Consider the following 26,696-nt stretch of genomic DNA (forward strand, 5'->3'; position numbering starts at 1 on the left):
TCAGCGCACTACGCCTCTGTGGCTATCTCTTCCAAACACTTCTTTCAATATTGAAGCACTGAAATTACAGGTGAGACTTGACACTTTATTATATCATCTATTATTTTATTTCAGATTTAATGTGCCTAATGAGGCACAAACCCAATTGAATAAAAATTCCCGGTGCAGTGTAACAGAGCGGACACACTTAATATAAAATTCTCACTGTATGCATTTCAAGCCTAAAACCTAAAACCTGCTTTATCACTTTCTCTGCTACTTTATTATTCTTTTGACCTTTATGCTTGTTTGTAGGAGCTGTCATTTAATCAGCTTAGTCTCATAATGCAAAGTAAGATTCTGCAGTTTTGCAAAGCTAATTTCGTAACAAAGAGTCACTGATGCCTGGAGCAGTGAATAAACATTTGAGAGAGACACTCCTGTGTATCTCTTTAATTACTATTCTGTTTGATAAAATAAATGCTGCGCGTCATCTCTCTACCATGAAATGAAGTGCTTTTTGAGCCTGTGTGGAAAATGTGGAGGTTTACTTTAGATAATTTCGCTAGAAATAGGTCATTACTGCTGGCAGCCTCGTGCAGAAACAGAGTGCATGATGAACCAGGTGTTTGAGAGCCACATTACAACCTCGGATAACCCCTACAGTATATAGATGGTAGTTGCTGCAATTTAAGTGCTTGGTTTTGAGGGAACATTAACTATTGCCTGAACAACTGGCCCTGTGACAGCTTCTCAATTTCTCAGTTAGGCACAGTGTGCCATAACCATAAGCCACTAGGGCATCCCACATTACACAGATGCTCACAATCACACTGTTTAGCAACTTAAGCTATCAAAACTCTAGAAGCAAGAGGAAACAGATAAAATTGGGCACACTTAGCTGAAAAAACCCTGTTTTCTCTATATGTTTTTAGTTGGGGCACTTGGAAGTTTCATATAAAATACAGAAGTTACTCTTGGCTGTGGCCTTATTCACAAGGGGTCACCACAGTGGGTAACTCCGTGTATTTGATTTGGCAGGTTTTTACACCGTATGGCCTTCCTCACGCAACCCCAAAGGAATTAGTGTGAAATACAGAAAAAGATCCTTAATTATAATTTCAATAATTAAATGACTTTATACTTTAAAACATGCCACTGTACCAATGCATTCCGGTAATGGTTTGTCCCACTGGCCCACCGGCTGGCAGGTGAGCACCGAGGAGCCGAAGAGGTAATATCCAGGGTTGCAATCGTAGAAGACGACGCTGCCGAATGTGAAGTTACCGTGCTCAATCTTACTTTCCCGAATCGAGTTGGCAGGAATACCTGGATCCGTGCAGTTAACCACTGCAAGAAAAACAGAGAAATGTAGTCATGCCCCGCTTCTTTCCTCAAGCAAACTGTTCATAATGGAAGAACGCAGACAGCCGAATATTGATAGCAGTCCAATTAATTTTTATTGCTTCAAGGATATTTCAGCCAAGATAATTTCAGCCAAATCACCATTGAAGCTGCATAGCTGAATAAATACTTGTTGAACTAAATGTTGAAAAAAGGGCGTTTTGCCCTTTCCAAATACTCCTGTTGCCCTGAGTGAAATCGTATTACGCCTGTTTATGGATTCAATTTATAATCTTTATTCTTTTCATCATAAGTGGGCTGTAATCATGTAGTAATGGCTCCTGGCAAACTTTTCATACACATCCTTTAATGATCCTTTTTCAAAGATCATGTAAATAATCTTTGGATGCACATCTTTTGAAGACTGTAATATTTACATAAGCCAAAGTTAATATTCATTTCTTGGCAACATCTCCATCTTGAATATGTATGATCTCTGTCCATGTGGTTGCTATGGCACTGAGATGTGTATAGTCATGCCAACGCACTGCAGGAGATGAATTATAACACGCAGTCATTCTTAATTAAACTATAATACCAAACACTTTATACAGCTAATTCACAGTGACGGTTTTGTCATAGATGAATGTTTAATGTGTTTCCTGGTTCTTTTGCCTATATTGGATCTACCGTGGTCACGAATGCTGTGAGTGTGAGCCGTATTCCATAAACATCTATTTTACTTTAACATGTCACCGAGTGTGACATCAACACATTCTTGTTTTGCAGCAGTTTAACTCTTCCCAGGTCTCATCACTCGGGATGCTTCTGGAAGACGTGAAGTCTTTTTGTCTTTTGGTTGGAGCCTAGTTTCCGTAATCGCTGCCTCTCAGTATGCTCACATGCGAGTTAATAATAGAACTGTTGACGTGACCTAATCACTGGCTTTTTCTGTTTGTTCTGCCACCATGAAGACAAGAAGGCACAGACTATATTTGGCATTGTCAATAATAATTTCACCTAACGCTTGAAAAAACAAAAAACACACTGTCACAAATTCACAAGCATCTATTTTGGAAGCAGTTACAGTTACAGTCCCTAAAACCGCACTGCTGACAAGATGGTTCACTCAACTGAATGTAGACCAGGGTGAAATTAAGTTCAAAGCAACATCAAGGTTAATCAATAATGCAAATGCGACAAAGCTGACTTAATGTGAGAAAATTTTAGTCGGAACAAACAAGCGGATTTTGACAAAGGGAGTCATGACAATTTAATATCATCTCACTCTATCTTTCACCAGTGCCATCTCTGCAGTGCCATTTGGAGTAATGAAAACTGTGGCTCTTCATATCTAATTGCCAACAAAAAGCATGCCAAGAGGAGAGGTATTTTTAAATAGGCAAAGTCTGGCAAATCTAGTTTTGGTCCACTAGGTAGGAGACCAATTAAAACAACAGTGGATACTACTTAGATGCATTTCTCTAATTTGATGAATTCATGATCTGTTTCCTATCTTCTCTTCTGTGAATTTTTAAACTAGTTTACACCATTTAGTACCTATTTACACTGAAACAAAGACTCTTCTTGGAAGCAGAACACATTGCTAATGAGCCTAACACAGGCGAACTACAATTGGTCACAACTTAAAAAAAACAAAACAACCATCACCTGACACACCCAATAAGATCTCTCCCACTGATTGCAGTCTGAGCTTTCTTGCCTTCAAAGTAATCTCTCCCTGCAGCGCGGGGAGAAACTAGCTGTAAAACCGTAGAAACAATTTCCCAATTATAGTCCTCTTTCCATACATTCTGCTGTAAGCTCATTATTGCTGTTTCTCTTCTTTTTTTTGCTCTGAGGCTTAGGCTCCAGATGTTGCCGCCTAATGCTCTACCCAGAGAGTGAAGCAGGTAGGATCTGCTCTCATTCAGATCAATAGATGTGTGAGCTCCTCCTCTACCCATTCTGCTTGTTTCCCCGTTGCCTGTGCTGTTGCAAGCTGGCTGCTGATTGCTGAATGATCATGATACATCTGCTGGCTGCTGAATTCTTGTGGTTTTCCCTGCTTCAGACCTGAATAATCACAAAGCTCCTGCAGAAGCTAGTGTGACAAGGCTGGATTCCATTTCAGCTTACTGGCAGCTGCCTGTTCAAATGATAAATCTTCTGGCCTCTGTTCTATGAAAAAATTAAGAAATTGTCTTTTGCATGTATATGCTGCAGGTGTTCTGTGGCTGGACCTCACCCCTGCAAGTTGGTGGCTGGTGGCTCCACTGACGGTTGGCCTGGCACTGAGCTGTGGAGGGTCCTTCCAAGGTGTAACCTTTGTTGCAGGAGAAGTGCACCACATCATTGTAGTTGAAGCCATCGCCTGTGGTGCGGCCATAGATAGGGCTACCAGGGTGGCCGCATGTGACAGCTTGAGTTGAAGCACATCACCCAGGTAACATGACAACAGCAGGCGTGAAATAGGAAAATGAAAAATAAAATGCAGCAAAGAAGGGATACAAAGAAAATGGAAAGGAGAGAAGGTGAGACAAATACAAAGTGGGTGGGAAAACAGAGAGAATAAGGTAGAGAGAGAAAATTCAATAAGAATGATCGAGGTCATGTACAGTGACACCTATCACAGAAGAGTCATTATCATACAATGAACCTCGGAGGACAACGGGGGAATTAGGAGTCAAGACATGATCTCCACTGTGAAAGGGCAAACAGCACATTTTAGAGCATCAATAGGCGAATCAGAGATTGAAACAAATTACAAGGTTACGTATCGACTAAGGACTGATTTCAGTGTTTGCCAAACAAGAAGTGGAGCAAGACACTCTCAGCTTTGGAACTGCATTATTACTTTATAGAAATATGTTATATCTTAAAGGATGCTACAGCAAATCTTTATTTATTGATCTGTGTTCAACAGTGCAATTAAATCATTGTGTTTTTGGCTAAACATTTCATGCAAATACATATTTGCTATTCCTTATGAAATAATCAAATTAAATCCTTATTATTTTAAAAAAGGAGAAAAAACTAATGGACTTAGAAACATTCATTTAAAACATTCATTTAATTGCATTGCATTATTTTTCGCTGTGCAGGAACGCCTTCTTCTGCCATATTTCTAAACAACATGGGTCAGCAGAGGAGCCGAGGAGACATATTTGAGCGTTTCACCATAGACAGTAGGATAGCTTGTAAGGAGCTGCCTGCACATCCACCAAGGTTTTATTCATTTGACCGTATTGTGCTCAAATTTTCATGCAAACAATGCCTGCCATGCCTGCGACAAGCAATCCACACCGAGGCAGGAGGCCGTGTTGTCAGACACTCACATAAATTAAAGGCAAGGAAACCTGTCCATCTGAATTCAGATTTACACCCCCAAATATATATATATATTTTTAAAAATTGTAATCACACCTTGCTCTCTTTACAGATTGCGTTAGAGTACTTACAGATACACACTGGCAGATGTCCAGACCAGCTGTGGTCTTGCTGACAGATTCGTACTGAGGAGCCAATGAGCCTAAATCCAGGGTTGCACTGGTAAACCACCGTGTCTCTGTAACCATAGTTTTCTCCAATCACCTGTCCGTTCACAATCTGCTCTGGAACGCCACAATGACCGGCTGTAGGGTGGTGGGGAAAAAAAGAATACAATAAACATGTTTATTAAATACTTATACATCTTTCTCAGACAGACCAATCAATTCTTCAGTATCAGCCACAGAGATTTATAATACTCTGATAATAAGGAGGCTCAATTTTTGCTTTTCCTCGATCATTCATGTGGTGCTTCAGTGCTCGAGTTCAACTTTCTATCATTTGTATGTATTGGAGAATGAAAAGCCTCAAGTGGCTCCCGCTGAACTGACAAATGATAGCTGCAGGGTGGAAACACGATTTTAATTGTGTTACCATGTTTGAATAACTTTGACAACACTATCATAAAACGACACGACTAAATTGGTCTTTTTAAAGATCTTGGAATTATATTGTGGTCCAACAAAATCAGTTAGAGTATTAGCTAAACATATTGGAATTTGGAAAGCATTTTTCAGCTCATTATCTCTGAGTTTCCATTTCTAAATTCGTATCATCAGCTGCACTTGTAGTGATAACTTTGCCGTCCTCATCGACAGTAGACAGAGAAACGCATGTGAAACTTAAAATCTGCGCAATATGCTCATGCACATAATCGTATTACTTTCAGCTACAATAAATCCCTTTCAGAGAGCAGGAATCTTGCTGAGATTTGCATTGCCACTTAAAACCTGGGATATTGCCCCTGACTGTGAGTCTGATTTCCCTAATTCACTCCTGCACCCAGAAGCTCAGCCGAGCATTTTATTATCACACTCTATTTGAGAGCAGCCAGATTCTGTGAAGATAGTGCTGAAGTAGGCAACTATCCCGAAAGGTCCCTGGCTATGTTAACCCTGTCAGTCATATCGCTAAACAAGCTAAAGGTGCCCTCCTTCTAATGAACTGAACCAATCTTGAGCTGAGCTGGGACTGCTCGGCAACTCTGCCGCTAACCGACTAATATAATACATCTGTGAGGCAAATATTCACATTCTGCTGTTGGGCAGGACTGAATGTACAGAGCTGTGATGAGCCATGCTAAGCTAAGCAGTAGCATGCTGTCCCTGTTTATACAAATTCTACTAGTGCAGCTTAGCAAGTGTTTTACATTTTGACAGAAGCTGTGGCTCTTCAGCTGCTCTCACGTTTCAAGTTTCACAATTTACTTTTTACTCTACAGAAACCTGCTCCAAGCACTTTTAACAAAGGTATTTGATAAAAGTGCTTGCACATATGCCTTAGAGACCATCTTCTAATGGGATCACACCATAACAAATCCATCAATACAGTGCTGTGCAAAAGTCCTGAGCCAAACCTAATATCTTTATATTTTGCTTTTGAAGACTCAGAGTTTCTTGTAATTTTTGAAGTGGTCTTGAGCGAGTAGTTTTCCAGGTTTTCTGAACGTCTTTTAAAGTTTTACTTTGGACACATTTTCAGCCCAGTCCTTGGGCCTGACCATTTTCAGAGGGATGGGTTTTTTTTCCTTTCTTGCTAATCCACTTAACACTGACCTGTGACTTATCCAAGAAAAGCATCAAACTCAAGTGATGAACCAGTGTTGTGGGTCCACATAACATAACTTATCAAAGAACCAATCTTAAATTGCATCTTTAGGCACTTTGCTACAAGCAGCCTGTTACAAAAACACAACATTTCTTCCCATTTCCTTAACAGAATCTATAAAAAATAAAAATGAAAAAGAACAGTTTGATTGTATTTTTCAACCAACAAAGTGATTCCCAAAGCTATTAATCAAAACCTTGGCATATGTGGTGTGTGTCTTGAAAGAAGTTTTAGAAACTGGACGAATGGAAAAAATGCCCCCCCAAAACCTCACCTCCTTAAGAAATCAGAAAAAAAAATCCAGCAAAGACCTGAGTGTTGCATATGGCCCTTCAGTTGATCCTTCTACTGTTTGCTAAACCTTCATCAGAAATGGTCTCAGTAGAGGAGTGGCTGTCAGGAAGCCACGAAACCAAGAGCAAAGGCTTAGGTATACCTTACTTGACCTTTTCTTTTCGAAACAGCATCGAGATCGGGAGAGAGGTATAACAGGGAGTGTCAAAACAGCCATCTGTAAAATATGGAGGAGGCTCTTCATGGTTTGAGGCTGCATTTCAGCTACTGGCGTTGTGGAACTTGGGGATCAACATTATGAATCTAGAAAAGTACCGCCAGATTTTAATCCACAACATCATCTGGACAGGGAACCGCTTAATTTTTCAGAATGAGACTGATCAATAAACACACTGCTAATGCAGTAAAAGCATACCTGGATAGAAAAACACTGAAACGCTATCGGAAGCCTGGAGAACTATTCCTGAAGACTATTTAAAGAAATGACAAGAAAGCTGCCTAAGAGAGTTCAGACTATGATGAAGAATAAAGGTGATCATACCAAATATTCACTTTTAAGCTCACTAGAATTGTACAATCTCTGTTTTTGCCTTATATACTGTATCCCCGTGTATGTTTAATATTTAATTAAATCACTACACCCATTTTCAATTTCATTGCAAAATGTAAAGAAACTCAAGACTGCTCCCTCGAGTATCTATCGATCACTCTGATCATACTTTAACTTTTGAACTCAACTACAGCTACTTGTTTGTTGCACCTTGCACTGTTACTCACTGTTACAGCGTCTTCACAGACTAACATGGAGACTCACAAAATTAATATATTTTTCCGGATACACCATCGTTGGTAGTAAAAAGCAAATTCGACCTCATAATCTCTACAAGGTCTGAAACAGTCAGATGTGTTCCAGTGGCATCACTGAGTCGCAGCATGATGACAAAAATGGTATCATCAATGATATCGTCTTAATGCGTTACAGTTAATGGCCAAACACACTTGGCAACAGAGGCAATTATAGCCACCCTCTGCTTCCCCATCTGGTTCTATTCTGGACATGTTGGCCCAATCAAAAAAAAAGAAGAAAAAAAACCCCCAGCTCATACTCTGCCAAAGCAGAGTGCCAGCAGTTGTTGACCTAGGTCAAGGATGTGCTTAAAAAGTTAAAGACAACATGTAAACCTGGCTTACCCAGGCACTGAGTCTCCATTCCACTCCAAAGGCCAGACAGGAGACACTCTCTAACTGTAGATCCAGTTAAAACATAGCCAGGGTTACAGCTGAAAATGGCTGATGCTCCGAAGGTAGTTTGGGTCCCAATTTTCTTCCCATTAGGAGGAGTGGGAAGCTCGCCACAGGAAATGACTGCAAAGAGATGAAGAGTAAGGAGGAAAAGAAAAGGAAGAGCAAAAAGATGAAGGAGGCACCGGGAGAATGAGTAAGAGAGAACAAGAGAAAGAATAAAGAGATAGAAGTTGGCTTACATCTTCAGAGTCAATGGGAGAGCACAGTCATTTACGCCCATCTTGCCAACCTTAATGCGTTAAAAGAGTGACCTGTACCATTTCACGGGGAGGATAATGATGGTCTGCCTTTGTCCCAACATCTTTCATCATGTTGGCTAGCATCACCTTTTCACATTACACCACCTATTCAGCTTTTAGCGTCTCTAAAAGTAGTTCCCATGGCAGCGATGAAAAGCTTTTATTTCCGATTCTTGTAATAAACAATATCTAACCTAAGCTGAGACAGCAAAAGGTGAGGAGCACAAAAGTGAGTCTTTGAGCTGCTGATTAACTGAGCTGTGAATAAGGTATTCATTCTTCAAGTCTCGTAACCCCGCATTTTATGAATCTAGTGTACCCAAGGCAAGGCGGGACATGGATTTTTCAATTTGGCTCGATGACAATGTTAAAATGCTTTCTATTCCATTTATTCAATGAATCGACAGACGTGCTCAGCGAGTTTGTGAAGTGGCATTTCGTGCTACGTGTCTATCCGATGTCTTTTTTACAAGATAATGCAACAATGAACCACAGGAAAGCGGAGTTAATTTCTGGGAATATTATTCTTTTGGCTCAATTCTACGTTCATCCCGTCTTTTTGGCTTTGTCAGTTTTTCCTTTCCCCACTTATGAATTTGTGAGATGCACAAGGGCTGCATATTTTGTGTTGCAACCAAAGTCACTCACTTCTACACCGAGGCCTCTCATTCCTCCAGCTCCACACTCCGTTTGCGAGGCACTGGATGTGGGCGGGGCCCACACGATAGTATCCAGGGTTGCAGGTGAAGATTATTTTCGTCCCATACTCATAGTGCGAGCCATTGACTATCCTCCATTTCCCATGATCGAGGGAAAACGGGCTAAGGCTGGGGCATGGCATCACTGAAAAAGACAAAATAAATAAAGTAAAAATTATTTTATGGGCAGTTACTGCGGGAGTTTTGGATTATTCCAATGGATTGACTTTTGTATAATTTTTTTTATCCCTTATGCACACACCGCGAAGCAGCAGCATAAACTAATCCATGTGTTGCAGTTATACAAATGTTCTTCCACAACAAAGCTATTTATGAATTGGCACTTTCTAAAACCAAATGAGTTTCAAAACAAACTCTGTTTCCCTTTTCACTGTGAGACACATATACAGCAGGGAATAAACAGTGGTCTCAACAGAAAACAATGCTGTCAATCACTCCCTGCACTGACTTTCAAACTTGGAGGAGTTGCACTGGCATGTGAAAAGACTTACCCAGCGCCAGCTGCAGAGATCCTTTCAAGCATTATTCCCCCTTTCGTCCATCCATCTTATCGTGACCCAACAAGTTGGGATTTTTGTAAGGAAACTGCAACTTGCATTTCTTTATGACTGCAGTCCCTATTTCATTAACTCCTTCCATTGCAGTCCAATTTTGGATAAACCTGTTTTGATATTTTACATGCTGTTCAGACGATCTCAAACTCCAACTTGTGCTGCCTCCAATTAAAAAAACAAAACAAAAAAAACAAACTGTGTCTCATAGCTTTATGTTCTTTTGGCTCCCATATATTTGGCCACCTTTGAGTGGAGGCAACAGACAATATGAACAGAAAAAAAAAATCCTGCAAGGTTTTTTGCAACCTCATTTCTCCAAATCACTTTTTTTTCCTCTGCACTCCCCTCCCCTTCCATCTTTCTAAGGCTTCCTCTCTACTCACCAAAGCATCGGGGTATCTTGTTGTGATTGCTCCAGGTGCCGTCTGGCTGGCAGACTGTGGTCGTCAGCTCTTTGGAGAGCCGGTAACCGCCGTTACAGAAGTAGGTCGCCCGTGTGCCGACGGAGTAATCAGCAGTGAGCACACCTCCGTTCGCTGGCGCATTGGGCACACCGCATGACACAGCTGCAGGCAGCAAGAGGACAATGGTTGACCCACATGTTTATGCACAGTACAAGACACATACTAGATAGATGCCTGGTGAACACAGGTATGGTAGGCATTCATATATAATCACTAAAAAGTCACAATTTTGCAAAGAAAAATACATATGTATGTGTTCCCACCAGTGCAACCTCTTTGTGGTACAATAACAGTGTGGAATTTTAATTTATTGTTACATTTTTATTAGCTTTTCGAAGGGTTACAGCCTTAATATGTAAGAGTCCAAAAGAAAGAATTTAACATTTAGGACTCAGAAGGTTCCACACCTACCCAGTGTACATTAGAATAATAATGTAAGAACCCTTGTGGTACACTGACACTTAAGTTATTTGATTGCTGTGCATATTATAGACCTCTTAATGCACAAGACTGTCCTTTCACTTGGCAGAAATCAAAGAAATTAGGACTGACCACTTGTGGAAAATTGCATTCCGCTGTCTCAGAGTGAAAGTATTCACACTGCAGGGAGGTTATGAAAATTGAAGTCCCACATAAATATTACACAGTTCTTATAAGAAGGTATTCAAGAAAGAAGTCATCTGAATGACCAAACTGCTATTCAATTATGCCAAATTATACAAAAGTACTTAATAATTAAAACCTCTTATTTTCACTGTCACTCAGTGGGGAATCTGAAAACACACTAATGATGTATAACAAAGTCATTAAAGTGACAAGTGCAACCAAAAAAGTGACTGGTTCCAACACCAACTGTTCCTGACATGCAGGCGTACAAAGCACTCAAATGTGCTGAAAAACTTCTGCACAGCATTGTGTCCTTGGAAGCAAGTGCAATGTTAAACTTGCACGGAGTGAATCTGGGTTACTCCAGCCTCAGAGCTCAGACCAAACAAAACACTTGAACAAAGAGACTTTAAGGTGCTCATCATCGGGTCGGACACACTGAACTGAGCCAGGAAACCCAATATCTGAAGGGCCACAGAGCTGCGATGATAATTGCATACTGTGAAGCATCAAAGGCAGGAATCAGCCAACATGGCATGGAGCCATTACAATGCCCGTCAACACCCTGTGAGATAATCAATCGACATTCATCTGAGTACTGCTTAGTTGTAACTTGGCAGATACTAATCAAAACAACTAAAAAGTTTTCCACACTGCAAATGAAAAATGTTGGTGTTTGAAGTGCGATCATCAAAGCTTAGGTGGTTAAAGGGCCTGGTAATTATTTTGAGCCTTTGCTCTTTCTTTGAGCAAAACTGATGGATTAATACACCGTGGATTCTCCGAAGCATCCTGCTTCAGACAGAATGAAAGCTTGAACATGCTGTAATGTAATCTTGGCCACTGAACAAAATAACAGATGGACAACATCTGTATGAATGTATCAGTTCATCTGCAGCCAAAGTTGAGTTTGTGCTTTGGAAAAGCGGTGTGCAATTAACAAACTGATGGAATCAATCACAGGTGTGAAGTGTTTTTAAATCATTTAAAGTGCATGACATACATATTTTCATTTCACTGCATCTTGATGAAATGCAATTGAGCACACCATCTGTTGATATTAATACTGCCTGAGCATGTGTATATGTGTGTGTCTGTGCTAGCGCATGCAATCATGCGCACGTAAATGCACATATTCCACCTATGCACGCTGAAGAACCCAATTAGTTGAGTAAGGCAGAACAGCAGAGGACATTGCATCCTAATGGCAAGTTAGCCAAAGTAATTTGAAGAAGTGGAAATTGACAGAAGAAGGGAGGATTGATTTCTTTTTCCTTTCCACCTGACAGGACTCTGGGCTCTCAATCAGGCTGGTTTCAGTTCAGCTGCTAACAACACAGGAAGAGGGCTTGGGCTCAGACACTTAGGTGCTTTAAGCGCCTGCCTGTCTGGCTGTTGAGACTAAGGGTACAGAGGCAGTGACCAGAAGAGTGGGTAGAGAGGCAGGCTAAAGGAGGAAATAAAAGCATGCCAGGGCCAATGAGCTCACCTTGACATGCAGGAACTGGCGCGTCCCAGGCGTAGTAGCCATAGGTGGTCTTCTTGCACACAGCTGTGCCCTTCCCAATGAGCTTGTACCCCCTGTCGCAGGCCCAGCGCACCACGCTGTTAAGATGACCCCCGGTCTGGCTCACTACAAAGCCATGTTGTGGAGAGTCTGGAGTACTGCAGTACATGGCTATGATAGAGGAGAAAGCAGGGGAGGGGAAGTGGAAAAAAAAGAGCAAAGGCAAATAGAAGGGAGAGCCAAGAAAGAAGGCGAGGATGAAGTCGAAGAAAGAAAAGAGAAAGAAGGGTAAATAAAGAAGAGGAAAGGATGAGAGGCATTAGGAAAGCACCTCTAGAGAAAAACTGATGAACATTTTTCGTTACAGCGAGGCTCCATTTTCAATGCAGAACAATAATGAGGGGGGAACCGCCCGAGGAGTGTCACATCTATTTAGAACTCGGGCTATGCACCACACAGCAAAGGAAGCCCTCACCTATCACGTTATTACCATCCCTTTTTGGCTTATGGGCATGCACATATTCAATTTGCTTTTAACACATGCAGCGTTGGTGCATTCTGCATTTGTTCCCATCGCCTTCCTTCCTCCGATCTTACAGTCCATTGAACACAAAAAGGTAAATTCGATTTCTCGAATATGACCATCTCATGGCCCATGTGACACAAAAAGCCGAGGGAGGGAGGGCTGCGCGCTTCAAAAAAAGCTGTCAACCATTCCCTCAAATCAACATGACTTGGAGATAGCAGGGATTTAAGACGAAAGGACACATGCTGGAGTTTGAGTCAGTTCCTATTAAAGTCAATCAAGTCAAGGAGGAGCTTTCTTTACAAAATTCATCACACCAACTTGCTTTCACAGGAACACTCTCATGCATTAAAGTTAATGGACAGACACCATGAAAAATGAATGCCTTTTGTGCTTTTTTGTGTTGTTATTGATGCATTTCAAATGAAAGAAAAGATCGCTATGCTGCTCTTGCTTAGCAGCACTTGCTTTATTAAAGAGCCAATTAAGAATTCAAGCCTTTTGTAATTTTAGATGTGCAAAGCTGCACGCCGCCCTTTAGTGACTGGTTTCCAGCCTTGTGCTTTTTTTCCCGTGAGCGCCTGTTGTGAGCTATTACCTGTGGAAATTATGTTTTTGTAAACTGACTGTATATTAAAAAAATAAATAAATCAATACAAAACACAGCACACAGTGATAAAAATCCTTAGGTCATATTGTATTCACAGCCATATAAAGTAGCTACAGCTGAGGTTCAATACACATCTATGTCTGTGTAGTGTTATTACATTTTCAACTGTCCAAATTGTAGACCCATGGCTTTTATCACTTGTCTGCAGGTCAACATAAAATAAATCCAAATAGCATAGTAAAAAAATAGAGAATGATTATAAACTGGATACATACTTTGATACTCACCCACATATCTGATGTGGAAGCCGCGGCGGTTGGTGCCATGGTCAGAGGACCAGCGCAGGAGGAGCTGGTGGCCTGTGGTGGTCAGGCTGAAGGGTGTTTCAATATCACCACTGAGTGATGAGAGGCTCTGACTGTAGATGTTGGGACCTAAAGACAATGACAAACAGCATATGTGCTAGTGGCTGATGTTCTATTAGGCGATTACCTGTTTATAATTTCAGTAATTTATTAAAAAACAAAAGAACACAAAGTTTTTTACCCACCATCAAATATTTCCAAGATGTCAAACTCTTTTTCTGTCTGGAAGAGTTCAAAGTGCAAAGTGATGTTGTAGCCCTTCTCCACGTTGATCAGCCAGGAGCACATCTGAAGATTGGGGTAGTTATCGGGATAACCCGGGCTTAAGATTACTCCTGTTGAGTCAAAACGGACCTCGTGGGCCGGGCATTGGACTGGCGGGAACAGAAACAAAATAAAGGTGAGGTTGTTGGAGGGAAAAAAAATTGGCAGACAAAATGAGAAGAAGCAACGGAGGGTGGAAGGAAGATGAAAAGTAGAGGCAGAAAACGAGAGGCAGAGGAAAAAATTAGAGACGCAGTAAGACATGGATGAAGGGAAGATAGAGATGCTTCACTGTGACAGTAGAAATGATATTGTAAAAATAAGTAGTCCTGAAACAATTACATTTGAGCCAGAGTGATATTGCACCTTAGGGGTGAGCTTGTGAGTCTGCCGTTGTCACCAGGCTCCCCTGATATCAATCCATCAAATAATACTCAGCAGGTGAGACAGCTAACTTTGTATGGAAAAATGGTGTGTGTGTGTGTGTGTGTACGATTTCGTGTGTATCAGGTCAGAACGTTCCCTTCATTTCCTGTAGGCTGGCATGTCTGAAATAATGACAGTCCTGTTTCTCTCTTTTCCTTTTCTCTGAGTAACAGAAGTTTCTCTTCTGGGCCACTAGTGAAGAAACATGATGCATACAAAAGGTTAATGCAAACGATTGTTCCAGATGAAAAGGTCATTGGAAAGCATCGGACATACATCAGAAGCAGAGAATTGTAACACAAAGCAGTATGAATATTCCCGCTGGTGACTCACTGTTAAAGTTTCAACTGGCTGAACTGCAATAGCCTACGGCTCAAAGATAACAGGCACATATGATCCCAAAAAGAGCTTAAGCCAGTTATTTTCTATAAAACAATACATTTCTTTAAAAAAAAAGAGCTCTCTGTGGGCACCAAGTTCAAGAAAATTTCTCGTTAAAACATCTGAACAACAAATATATTAAATATGTAAATATTTGTACACAGCTAAATCAATATTCATAAATACACTGATGGTATTCATTAGGGTGGCATCAAATCTCAGCACGATCTATTCAGAAAATAAATTAACATAAAAAATTATTGTGAACTAGCAATCTTTCTTCACTACCATTCTTTGACTGTATATAAGACACAGAATCTATATGTTTCTATATTTTTGTTATTTCCTGTCGTGTTTTAAGATTTTTCCTTAGCTTTAATGCACCCTACTTAGCTTAGCGTGGTATATTTATGTGCGCTCTAATGGGCAAAGACAAAGAGCAATGTGTAGATGAATTACTTTAAAAATGTACAACAAGTAGATTGGAACGACATAAAAGCATGTGTTTTGTTTTACAGGGCACAAAAGCAGAACTACAAAACCACGGCTCCTACAAGCACTTATTTTTCTCCTCACACCTAGAATGCTAATGCGAACTAAGGGCACATTGCACAGTAGTGGGTGGTGAGTCAGGACAAAGGTCAATCAGTCATTTTTGGTCTGTTTTCTATTTACAGTTTATTACAAACAGCTATTTAAAAACCTCTTAAGAATGCACACTTCAAAAAGAAATAACCCTGAATACATTTCTCTACAGTTAAGTCTGCAGCGCTCCATTTTAACATAAGAGTTATGACTCTCACTGGAAATATGGAGTTCAATGGGGTCTTTAGTTGATGCAGTTACATCAATTCACGGAACTGTTTGCTCAGCAGCAGCCTCTGCTTTACTGATACCAGTGGTATATTTGTTACAGAGCCTTCACAGTTCCAGGAAAATCATAAAATTCGTGAACAATTGTTATAAGCAATTTGCTAATTTCAGTTCTACAACTTCTTCCTACTAACTACTCTGGATTTACTAACCCAAAAACTCTTCATACACTGCACAAATTCCCATTTGCCTCTGGCATTTCCACATGTTGGAGCGCTTTAAGATGCAGACAAAGCAAACTCACCTGATAAGATCTAATGCACAGTAAATAGTACAATATAGCTGGTAAGTGCTTGTTATTGAAATAATTGAGCCTCCAATCCTTCTTTATTAAACTAAAGTTGTTGCCAAGCAACAAACACGTCCATCCACTGAGCACAGTTGCGGTTTAAACTGCTTTGCCTGAAACTTGCAGGTAGGGATTAAAAAATGAGTCACGAGAGGCTTCAAAACATTTTAGAAACCACATACTTTTAAAGACGCCTTTTATGAAATAGGTTTATAAAATGCATTCATGGTGATTTGGCTGCAGTACAAATGTCGAGCACTCTATCCTACTGTGAGTGATTATAGAGACACTGGCTGAAAAATGTATGTGTACACTTACAAAATGACCATGAAAAAAAAAAAACAAATCTAAAATGTATACCATAAATACCAAAACACTAAATACCCAGTAAACAAAACACAGTGACATATGTTTTCTAATTTAATAGGCATGTAGCCCTAATTTAACCTACACCTTACCTGGAGTCAGCATTAAGTAGCATGCAGGCTAACACCATTTGTTTAAGCTGAGCCAACAGCAGTTATTAAATCTTCCACAGATGTTTTACCTTGTGGAAAACTACCACATTGCTGATTTCACTCAGAAGGTTGCACACATAGAATGCCAATGACACCCAGGGTTATGTATAAACTAATGTTGCACAAAAAAGTTTTGGTACGTATTGCAAAGAAGAGGTTAGTGCATGAGTCCGTACTCATTTGTGTTCCTGAAACATCAAAACTAATGTGACAGCAGGAGCAATACGACAACATTTATTGAGTTACACTAAACCTCAGTGTGGCAGATGGTTTAACCAACGCAGCAGTCAACTCGATGGTGGCTCTACCCTTGATTTAAGATCATGTTTGACCTTCCTCACAAGGCTTTTATAAAGACAGAGCTTGGGGGAATATCTTAAAAACCAAGAATATTTGGGGGTTAAAATGCCTAGCCATGCAAGGACATTACAGTGTTATCTTAATAGCATAAAATTACAATTAACATAGGGGCTGACAGCAAATAACAGCAGAATACAGAGAGCACATGAGAATTCTTTTTCATGCCCTTTCGGCAAGCTGTGACAAGAAGTGGCTCCTATGCACGTTTACTGTGGCAGTCGCTTGGATGTGAATAGCAGGTCAACTCAAATTAAGTTCAACTTTACATGTCCCAAGGAGAGCAATTAGTTTCATGCTAGAGGTGGCACAAAGACATGCCATATCCAACACGGTAGGATGAATTCTTGAATAAAATGAAAAGGCAATCCATGAAAATGTCACATAATAAATTAGTCACTCCACAGTTATCTTAACTATGCTAATATGATGCTCAAAGCAAGATTTAAGGACAGTCTGAACAAATGACTTGCAATCAATGACACATTTGAACACTTTAAAGATGTTGATTTAACACCTCTGCAGCTTTTTGTATTGTACCTGGGTATGGGCACATTCTCTTAGCTAAACGAATATAGTTTAGCAAATAGCTTGGTTTTGCTTAGGTGACTAAGCAGACCAACTTTCCTGGCAAAGTACAGTATTTACATCAGATGTTTTATGATGAATGACAGCATTTGCTGTCCAACACAAAAATATTTTAGCACATCTCAAACAGCAGTGTGACTTATTGTGCACTACTTGAATAGTCCCAACGTGTTTTGTAGTCAACTGTAGTCACTCAAATTAAAACCTGTGAAAATATTTCAAGTGCAATGTGTGAATTTCTGATTCTATGAGCTTGCTGCTCTTGGCAGAGCTCTGTGTAGTCAGTAACACATGACAAGGTGAGCTGGCCGACCAGCCTTGGTGAGATGGCTTGAAATATTGCCCAGTACTCAAAAAGTGACTGAATGCCCTCTTTTGGCACAAGCGAAGTTTATCAGTTTATTCATATTGATGGAAATCAGCTGTTTTAACTACAAACATTTTCCTTCACAACATACTGCTTGTTGCTGATACCCTTCATGTTGACATAATGTGGTATAAAGACTCATACAGGACATATAAGAGCTTTAGTGAAGAGAGATCTGTATGCCATATCTACTCTGATGAAGTAAGCAATCAAGCTTTGTTTCTCATCCATTTCCTATCCCCTTTATTCCAGCATGTCTAATAAGCTTATAACATGCTGCTCAACTTCATGCTGCCTGTGCTTTTGTAAATTATTAATACTGAAAAATGCTAGGTAAGGCCAGTACAGCACAAGTGAAGGTGGTTTGTTCTCTTTGCACACAAACACGTCTGTCCATCTCAATTAATTCCAACTCAAATTATCATTTTTCAGGTCCCTCACCTTTGTGCCTATGTTAATTGAGCTACCTACTAACAGATGTTTGTGTGGCTGGTTTGGATAGAAAAGCATAAGAAGATCTGAGGTTTACTTATCTTGGATCAAACAGTTGCTGAGCCTAATCTTTGCTGTTGCTGTGTTTTTATTGTGAAACCTACCATGTAATAATTTAAAATTAAAGTCAGTCAAATTCTGAAAACAGAGTTAGCAGCAAAATCACAGCAGGGAGAAAACAAAGATATCAAGTCAGGCATCAAGTAACAAGAGCCAGGGATAAGCAAATAGGCTCCAAATAACTAGTCGTTCTCTACGTTGTTTTATGAATGCAGGCTTGAGGTTTGTCAAGCATCTGTCATGCCTTGATCACAAGTCCGATGCGATTACTCACTGTTTCTACAAATACAAAGACAGAAATGCTCATCAAGTCAAGACTTGTAGACAAAGGACTTCAGGGCACTTCAAAAGATGTCTAACCACAGGGGATAGAAGGTTTCAGAGTGCTCTGCTGTGTGGAGCAGAGATTTACTGGCACGACAGGGAGGCTGAAGGCATTTGTTGTTTCGTCTAAACAAAATCTTTGATGCAGGCGACAGGAATTTCTTTTACTTTGTTCCTTGTTTGTAATTCCATCTTCGAAAGAATTATGGGTAAGCAAACATCAATCAAACCCATGAGACCGTTACGTAGGGGTAGAATATCTGTTTTTACAGCACGTGAAAACCTGCTGATCTGTAATTGGTTTCAAACTTACCCACTACAGTAAAACTGCTGGCTATATGCAAATGTCAGTCTATGGACTTGGATCAGTAATATTGTTACTCTGAATCTTGATAAATTGGAATAGAGCTGCTTTTTGCCACCTGGTGCCTGCTGGACGACGCTCTGCTGGCAGTCTGTCAAATAATGCATCAGTGGGTGCTGCTTACTGTAACCAACCTTAGCACTGTGGTGTCAAGCACCACATAACATAAACAGGTTTGCATACATATATATATGTATGTGTGGGGGGGAATGTGTACACACATTGTGAGGAACACTTAAACACAAACACAAATACAAATAAATAAATAAAACAGAAAAATTTTAAACATGCCCAAAGACTCCAAGTCACACTGAATGAAACCAACCTTGACAGACTGGTGGAGGTCCATCCATCTGTAGCCTTTCTCCAAGTCGGCAGGTCAGAATTTCACTGCCCACCAAGGTGAAGCCTGGCTGGCACGTGTACCGAATAATGTCCCCTGTGAGATCATTTACACGTGTGATCGCACACACACACACACACACATGCACACACACGCACACAAAGGAGGAGGGGATGTGCAAAACATATCTGTTAATAGTGTAACCCAGCCACAAACACACACACTTCCCCACAAAGCTATGCTAGTAAAAGACTCCTCAGTTGCAGCACTTGAAACAGTAATCAGCAACACATTTTGTAATGAAGATTGACATCCCCTTAGCTAGCCAGAATACTGAAGGCACTTCATTACATTATAGAAGTTAGGTAGAAGCCCATGCACACACACACACTCAATTTCAAAGACAGAAAGTGAGGCCGCCACTAGCCACACGACTTCCACTTCACTTCCCTAATCAATTATGAACACTGAAAATACAAACAGCTTATAAGAAGAGCTAATTAGCCTTACCCTCAAATTAATACTTTAATGCACGGAGCATGAATAGATAGAAGAAAACGAAGAGCAAAGTGCAAGAAGGAACACATTTTTCATTTAAATGAAATCATATATACGCATAAAAAGATATGTGTATACCAGTGTTTGTATACATATTTACTTATATATAATTACACACACACACACACACACACACACACACACACACACACACACACACGAATAATCTGCCTACTGCAAACTGATTTCACTTCACATTGTCCCCGGCTGGTAGACAAGCAAATAAAATAAGACAAACCTATTTCAAACTCATCATCTTCTGTTAAGATAGTGGCGTTGGCAACAGGAGGGGGTGGCTGACATGTTCTCAGCTGGTACGCTGTTGGGGAAAGGGCAAACAAACTGAATCCTTGAACAGAGTGAGTGCTGTGTGAGCGTTTGAAGACAGAAATAAAGACAGGCAAACAGCGGCTCTCCCATCATACTGAAACTTGATTAGATCAGTAATTGCCACCTATCACTGTTCATGATCATCAAAAAACAATCACTAATTTAGTTGAGATAGGGAGCGTTTTATTATTAATCAGCTCCTCTTTGAAAGGGTGTTTTAATAGCGCAAGAAAAAAAAGCTTTAGACTGCATTTATCATTTATCATTAGAGCTGGAAGCAATGCTATGACAGAAGGTATTGAGAAGACTTAATAAAAAAGCGACAACTAAAGGCACTTCAATATAGAAACAAGGGGTCTACTTTTCTCTTCTCGGTTGCTCTCTACTCATTACTACAGTAATTCCTGCAGTTATTGCCTGAATAAGGATCATTGCAATAAGTTAGGCATGAGGTCTCCACTTAAGTTAGGAGACGTTACCGAAATAATGCAGCTCAAAGAAGCCGCTGGTGCTGAAGTCGCTGTGGAACTTGATGAGGACCTGATTGGCAGTGGTGGACACGCCCTCCTGTACAGAGCTGCCACTAAACTGACCGATTTGGGGTGAGCTCTGGTCAGGTCCGTCCCTAGTGCAGAGATATAGAGGTAGAGAAAGTAAAGGAAAGAAAGGAAGGGTGGAGAAAGGAGGAAGGCAGAAACAGAGAAAATAATTTCTGGTTTAACACCAGTTTGCTTTAACAAGTTGCTGGAATAAAAGAGCCCTGACAGTCTCTAAAATTTTTCTCAGCAATCAAGAGTCAAAGATATATAAAAATGTATTGAACATAATTCAAGGGATATTGATGCAGGCTAAAAAAACCAAAAACCCATCATCCTAATTACACGGATGCCATGTCTAAGGCATCTCTTGGACAACGTCACACTTTGAGCATTTTCATTCTCTGGCCCCAAAATAAATGTGTTAAAGCACCTATGGGCTTAAAGTGTTAAAGCATCTATGGATTTTCCCTAAAAAGATTGTCTGTCATGTGTGGAACTGAGGAATGGCGTGTACTGAAGTATCCTGTTTGAGATGGAGCTCAGCCTCAGGATAGAATTCTTGATTTATGAGTAAAGAACGTTAGCATAAGCAGCCTGTGCAGGTTGGGGCTACAGCATTACAAAAGCATTAGAAATTTTTGGTTGAGTGGACCTCTCCTGAAAAGTGGCAGTTAAAGCAAGACAGATACCTAATTAGGAAGCCTCTAGCATGCCTCCCTGTAGAGACATCAGGCACGTCTGACTGGGAGGAGACCCCAAGGCAGACCCAGAACATACTTATACATTCCAGCTGGCCTGGGTGGATCTCAAGATGCCCCAGGTAGAGCCTGGAGAAAGCGTCTAAAATGGATGAATAGACAGACGCTGGACTGGATATTGTGACACTTTATATCTTGAACGGTAATTGGAGTTTGCTATTTGACTCACTGGATTAGCGTTAGAGTTAGGAGAGGCTTTTCAATGTACGTTTTATCCATGGCTGAGATTTCTCAGGAAATTTACTGACAGCAATCTGTATATCCCTACTGCAACATTAAACTACATTTATGGACAACATATTCCCCTGCTCAAAGATGAAAAGATGAACTGGTGGATGGCTGTGGGGTAATAATAGAAGCTGTCATTAGCAGTGAAGCCATTTCTGAGCCATGCATTAGCTAGCAGCTCTAAAACAGAGAATCAGCTGCCCTAATGAGAGCAGAGAGAACTTTCAAACCCTTGCAGGTGCATGGCCGTGATCTATGTCTGGAGTAAAATATCATGTTAGCATACAAAAACAACCCAAACAGTACTTTTCTTTGGGGATAAAAAATGCACCAGAAGACAGCACTTTTCTATTATGTATAAATGTTATTTTTTAACAAGAGAAATGTATTTAATTACTGCCACTTTCAAGCAGCTCCAGGCTTTCTTTTCTAAATCACACTAAATGGTTTTTTTTTCTTATATTTGTGTACCTTAAATATTGTATATACTGGAAGTCTTACTGCAGTTTCATTTAAGAGAGATCAGCAAAATAAAAGACAGCAGTCAGGCAGGGAAACAAAATGTTACCATCAAGGGACAGATTGTTTATGCGCCATTTGATTTGAAAACAGTAGTGCCAGTGGCTCCCTCCTCCCATACCATCAATGGCAGCCCCGGATGCTGGAAGGCATATCCCTCCCTTATTACCCAAGAGGACCGCTCTATGACTGCCTCAGACAACAGAGAGGATGCAGAAAGATACAGGGAAAAGGGGAGATGGGGAGATAGTGGCTGGAGTGACAGGAGGCAGGTAGTATTGTTTACTGTCGTACAACTATCTGCAAAGTTTCTCCATTGTAAACAGACATCCAAAGCAACTCAAAGTCGATGTTTTCTTGCTGATACACATTTCTGTCTTTTATGGTACACTTGCTGGGGGATTTAAAGTAAAAGCAAAAGTTTGGAGAGTAGAGAAAGGGAGCACAGTGATTCAGACTTCAATTTCTTTTAGTTAATCACATAAAAACATCTATTTGTACAGAAGGATGGAAAAAGATTTTCAGTAAGAGAAAGGCATAAATGTCAGGACATTTATTTTCAACATATTTGTTGTCGTGACTGTGTGTTGTCATAAGCTGTGAATGTAACTTATTTAACTGGCCTCTGGCCTTAAAACATGTTTGCTTTGTAAAGCTCACATTAATTTGTTATTTAGAAAGAATGTCTCGAGACATTTGGCTAGCACCATTCTCTGTTTGTCTCTGTGGGGTTTCTGCAGGTACTATAACTTCCTCCAACAGTCCAAGGACATAAATATTAGACTAACTGGTGAATGTAAATTGGCACTAGGTGTGAATGTCTGTCTCTCTGTGTGAACCCTATGATGGGCTGGCAACTAGTCCAGGATACCTCTCCCTCAAAGTCGGCTGGGTCAGACCCTCCCTGATCTTTTAAACTGAAAAAGTGGTTAAGAAAAAGTCTGTGAGCTCTGTGCACAGAAACAGCATGTGTTTCATGAGTGCTATAAGCTGATGATTGATAAATAACATCATACTGAGAGAGAAATGAGGGCTTACCACACAGTGATGTAGTCGTAGATTGGCTCGGTATTGATAACGGAGAAATTTATGTAGATGCCGTACCCAGGGGGTACTCTGACGGTCCACATGCAGTCCTGGAAGTGTGGATACTCGGCTGGGTGTCCAGGAGAGTAAATTGTGCCATTCATGGATGTTATATTCCCACCACACAGAGCTAGAGGAGGGAAGAGAGTAAGCAATGTCGGACAGAAATAGAAAGCCAGTCATACCTCAAGCGATAAAAGTAGCTTTTATGGTTGTATTGCCACTAACAGTTGATAAAATAAGCCATAACGGCGTGTTATTGGGTTATCACCCAGATACTTGGGGGGGGAGAATGCACCTGTTACACACAAATGCAAGGAATGGTTACTGGCTGTTGTGAAGTTGATGATGATGACTGATTTTGACAGCAAAACTCCCTCTATCAAACCCCCCTTAGAAGTTTAAATCTGACTTTGAACTAGGAGTCAAAGCCAAAGCATTACCCGCAGGATAAAAAAAAAAAGAAGTGCTGTAAACCTGACAGGAGCAATACAGCATGTAAGAACCAAAACAACATTTTAAGGCAAATATAAAACTATCGTGTGGTCTTATAAAGTCTGCTGTTGCATCGTTTAACTGATGAAAGATTGTTTAGCGTACCTGAGTGACATCTAAGGCGACTCCTTGAGAATTACATAAAAGACCAGCATGTTCAGATTTGCATTAAAGACTTGAAGATGCTCCATGTATCATTATAATCGCTAAGCATCGGTTTATAGTTCAGTAAAATAGTGTTGAATAGCTGGTGAGTCTCATGCTTTGATGTGCTAGAATAAAAGACAGCACAACAAGCAGACTGTATTCTATTATAAAATGAACTATTTAAAATAACAAAGATATTTTTTGTAATGAAAAAGAATCTTCACCTTTACTTTAGTTAGCTGCACAGATATTTAAATATTTTCCTACTGATTTTGAAACCAGAAACATCAAAGAGCGTTTTGGGATGAATAAACAGAATATGTTGATTCACCAAATATAAGAAATTCATAGGAAACATTTAGATACTGAACAGATCGAGTGCCACTTTTTTTCTGCATATGAATGACACTTGGTGCAAAGACACTGCTGAGCTTAGAGGGTACCTAAGGCACTCACCTTCACAGCGGGGGATGGGGTGGTTCCAGTTTCTGCTGATTCCATGCAGACATGTGAGTGACTGTTCTCCAAGAAGAGTGTAACCTGGCAGGCACTCAAAGGAAATCGTCATCCCCACGCTGTAGTCCTGTCCGATCACTATGCCGTTACGAAACGGCCGTGGGTCTGGGCACCTCTGTAGCTCATATGCTGGGGGGGGGAGTAAAACCCATCCAAGACAAAGACGATCATAAAACACAGAACTTAACACCGGGGTAAAAATAATACTTTTCAAGGACATGTGGTATGCAATTGCAATGTCTCAGAAAATGCAAGAGGTTTTCTTTAATCTTACAACCTCAGTGAAAGAAACTGCCGTGCATACCTAATTACAAAACTTTCTCCCTTGTCTGTACCTAATGTAAATAATGGGCTTTTAAGTGTCCTGTTAGAGAGTGCTTCAAACTTCTTTCACTTCACTTGCAAAACCCAATTTCAAAGTGCCCATAGGAAGCTTATTTAAAATCTCATAATTTTAACTTTGATTAAAAATTGATTAAAAACAATGATTTAATGCATAAAATGAGCAAAGCCCTACAAACTGTCACCTGCTAAGAAAATTTTTAGCTTTACGCAAATTCTAAAGACATCCTTTAGCCTCTAAATTTCATCTTATATGTAAATGTCGCATCCATCACATCAAAGCTGTATTCGTTAACTTACGTACTACTGATTTTGACAGGCAACACTGTTACATCACTGTTGTAACACATGGATTTTAGTAATGCACAGCAGCAGGTTGGAAAATGTCTTGAAATTAGCCTTGATGAGCTGCATAAGAGTCACTATTTATCATTCTGTTGGCTCACAGCAAAAACAGGAAAATTACATGAATGAGAATAGTTGAATCTGGTTGTAATAAAACACATACATACATGTGAGAGGACATAGAGCAGGAGAGAAATAAACAGATAATAAATTTAGCCATATTATTTGCACATTGTGCGAACACTAAGCATCTAGGGATTTTGTTTTTGTTTGAACAGGCTTTCTACTGAGAATTTGTATTGAATTATTATTTATTTATTTTAAAACTTCCTGTCTGTTTTAATGTGTCTTATTGTATTTTTCTGTTGGCTATTATGGCACTTAATGCTCTTATTTACTTTAATCTTTTTGTGTACCTCGCTTTGACTGTCTGTCTGTGTATCTTAATAAATACATTTTACTTACTTCATTGTTGTGGGGACAGAGTCTCAAAATTTTGCCAGGGTGTTAAATAGTGATGTAAATAAGTCACAGAGGAAAAGCATGGGCAGTTCAACAGGGGTAGTCTTTACTTTTGAAGAGAATACCTCACCTTCTTACCCTTTGCAAACCTATTATATGAGCAAAATATCTAACAGACAGGGAAAGACCTAAAAGCACGATATGGACACTTGGTTATCGTTTGTTATGACTATTTTTGATGCTGTACTTCAATCTGGGGATTAAATTCTACATTTGGATTGTGCATGGTTAAAAAAACAACAACAAAACAAACAAAAAACCCTTATTTATCTCATATTAGGCCTTTATGCAGCCCCTCAGTTCACTGTCTATCTGAGACATGCCATCTTAGCTCCTGTCTCTTTAAGGTACTCTCCCTAAATGTTCCCTTTTTTTCTGATTGGCTAACCTCCAGAGGCATTCTGGGAGGCAGCACCCAGTGCTTGTGAGGTGTACCTACTGTGCTTTGGAGACATGCTGTACCTTTAGCAAATTCTCAATAACTGTGATAAGAGAAAAAAATTGAAGCTAGAGAACATTCAGAAGCCTAAACTTTTAAAAGATACTTTCATATAGCTCATATTTGCACTACATTAAAATATGTATATATATCGTGCATGTGTAGACACACAGAACAGAAAATAAGGGCAACGATGCAGGTCCTCTTTAGCTACACTGTTTTTCTCTCTCACCCTGGTAGACAATGTGGAAGCCGGGCTTGTTCTGGGAGTAGTCGCTATGGAAGAACAGAGTAGTCTCATGGGTGGTGCTGAAGAGAGGATTGGGCAGCGTGGGGCCACTGAACCGATCAATCACTGTTCCTGTCTCAAGGCTCCCACTGCGGATCTCCAAATAGTCATGAACAGGCTCTGTGGAGAAGTTCAGAAACTGGAGATGGATCCCTAAAGAAGAGGAAAGAGAAGGTTAATGGAAGAGGTAAACCCAGGAGCACATGAATGAAGTAAAACAGAGCAAAGAGTGGATATTCCTGTCAATCACTGTATTAGACTTTTATAC

The 26,696-nt window shown here is 40.1% G+C and overlaps 1 protein-coding gene across 11 annotated transcripts in view; it reads right to left on the minus strand.

Annotated features, from left to right (window-relative positions):
• LOC100705316 (CUB and sushi domain-containing protein 3) overlaps positions 1-26,696 on the minus strand; it is a 240,882-nt gene that overhangs the window by 47,321 nt on the left and 166,865 nt on the right. For 8 of the 11 annotated variants that reach the window (XR_003222198.1, XM_025911532.1, XM_025911534.1 and 5 more), the window contains exons 41-55: positions 26,372-26,581; positions 24,432-24,620; positions 23,286-23,463; positions 20,683-20,828; positions 20,112-20,192; positions 19,298-19,411; positions 13,855-14,043; positions 13,580-13,738; positions 12,151-12,339; positions 9,975-10,157; positions 8,967-9,161; positions 7,966-8,139; positions 4,785-4,958; positions 3,572-3,745; positions 1,144-1,329 (exon numbers count right to left, since the gene is read on the minus strand). Coding sequence is in view for 10 of the 11 variants with exons in the window: in XM_025911532.1 (XP_025767317.1) it covers positions 1,144-1,329; positions 3,572-3,745; positions 4,785-4,958; positions 7,966-8,139; positions 8,967-9,161; positions 9,975-10,157; positions 12,151-12,339; positions 13,580-13,738; positions 13,855-14,043; positions 19,298-19,411; positions 20,112-20,192; positions 20,683-20,828; positions 23,286-23,463; positions 24,432-24,620; positions 26,372-26,581 (2,541 nt within the window). In the remaining variant the exon portion in view is untranslated. The remainder of the gene's footprint in view (positions 1-1,143; positions 1,330-3,571; positions 3,746-4,784; positions 4,959-7,965; positions 8,140-8,966; positions 9,162-9,974; positions 10,158-12,150; positions 12,340-13,579; positions 13,739-13,854; positions 14,044-19,297; positions 19,412-20,111; positions 20,193-20,682; positions 20,829-23,285; positions 23,464-24,431; positions 24,621-26,371; positions 26,582-26,696) is intronic. The other 3 variants (XM_025911540.1, XM_025911536.1, XM_025911533.1) reach the window with 1 other exon arrangement.

Source organism: Oreochromis niloticus, linkage group LG11 (assembly GCF_001858045.2).
Source record: "Oreochromis niloticus isolate F11D_XX linkage group LG11, O_niloticus_UMD_NMBU, whole genome shotgun sequence".
In the NCBI taxonomy this organism is placed as follows: domain Eukaryota; kingdom Metazoa; phylum Chordata; class Actinopteri; order Cichliformes; family Cichlidae; genus Oreochromis; species Oreochromis niloticus.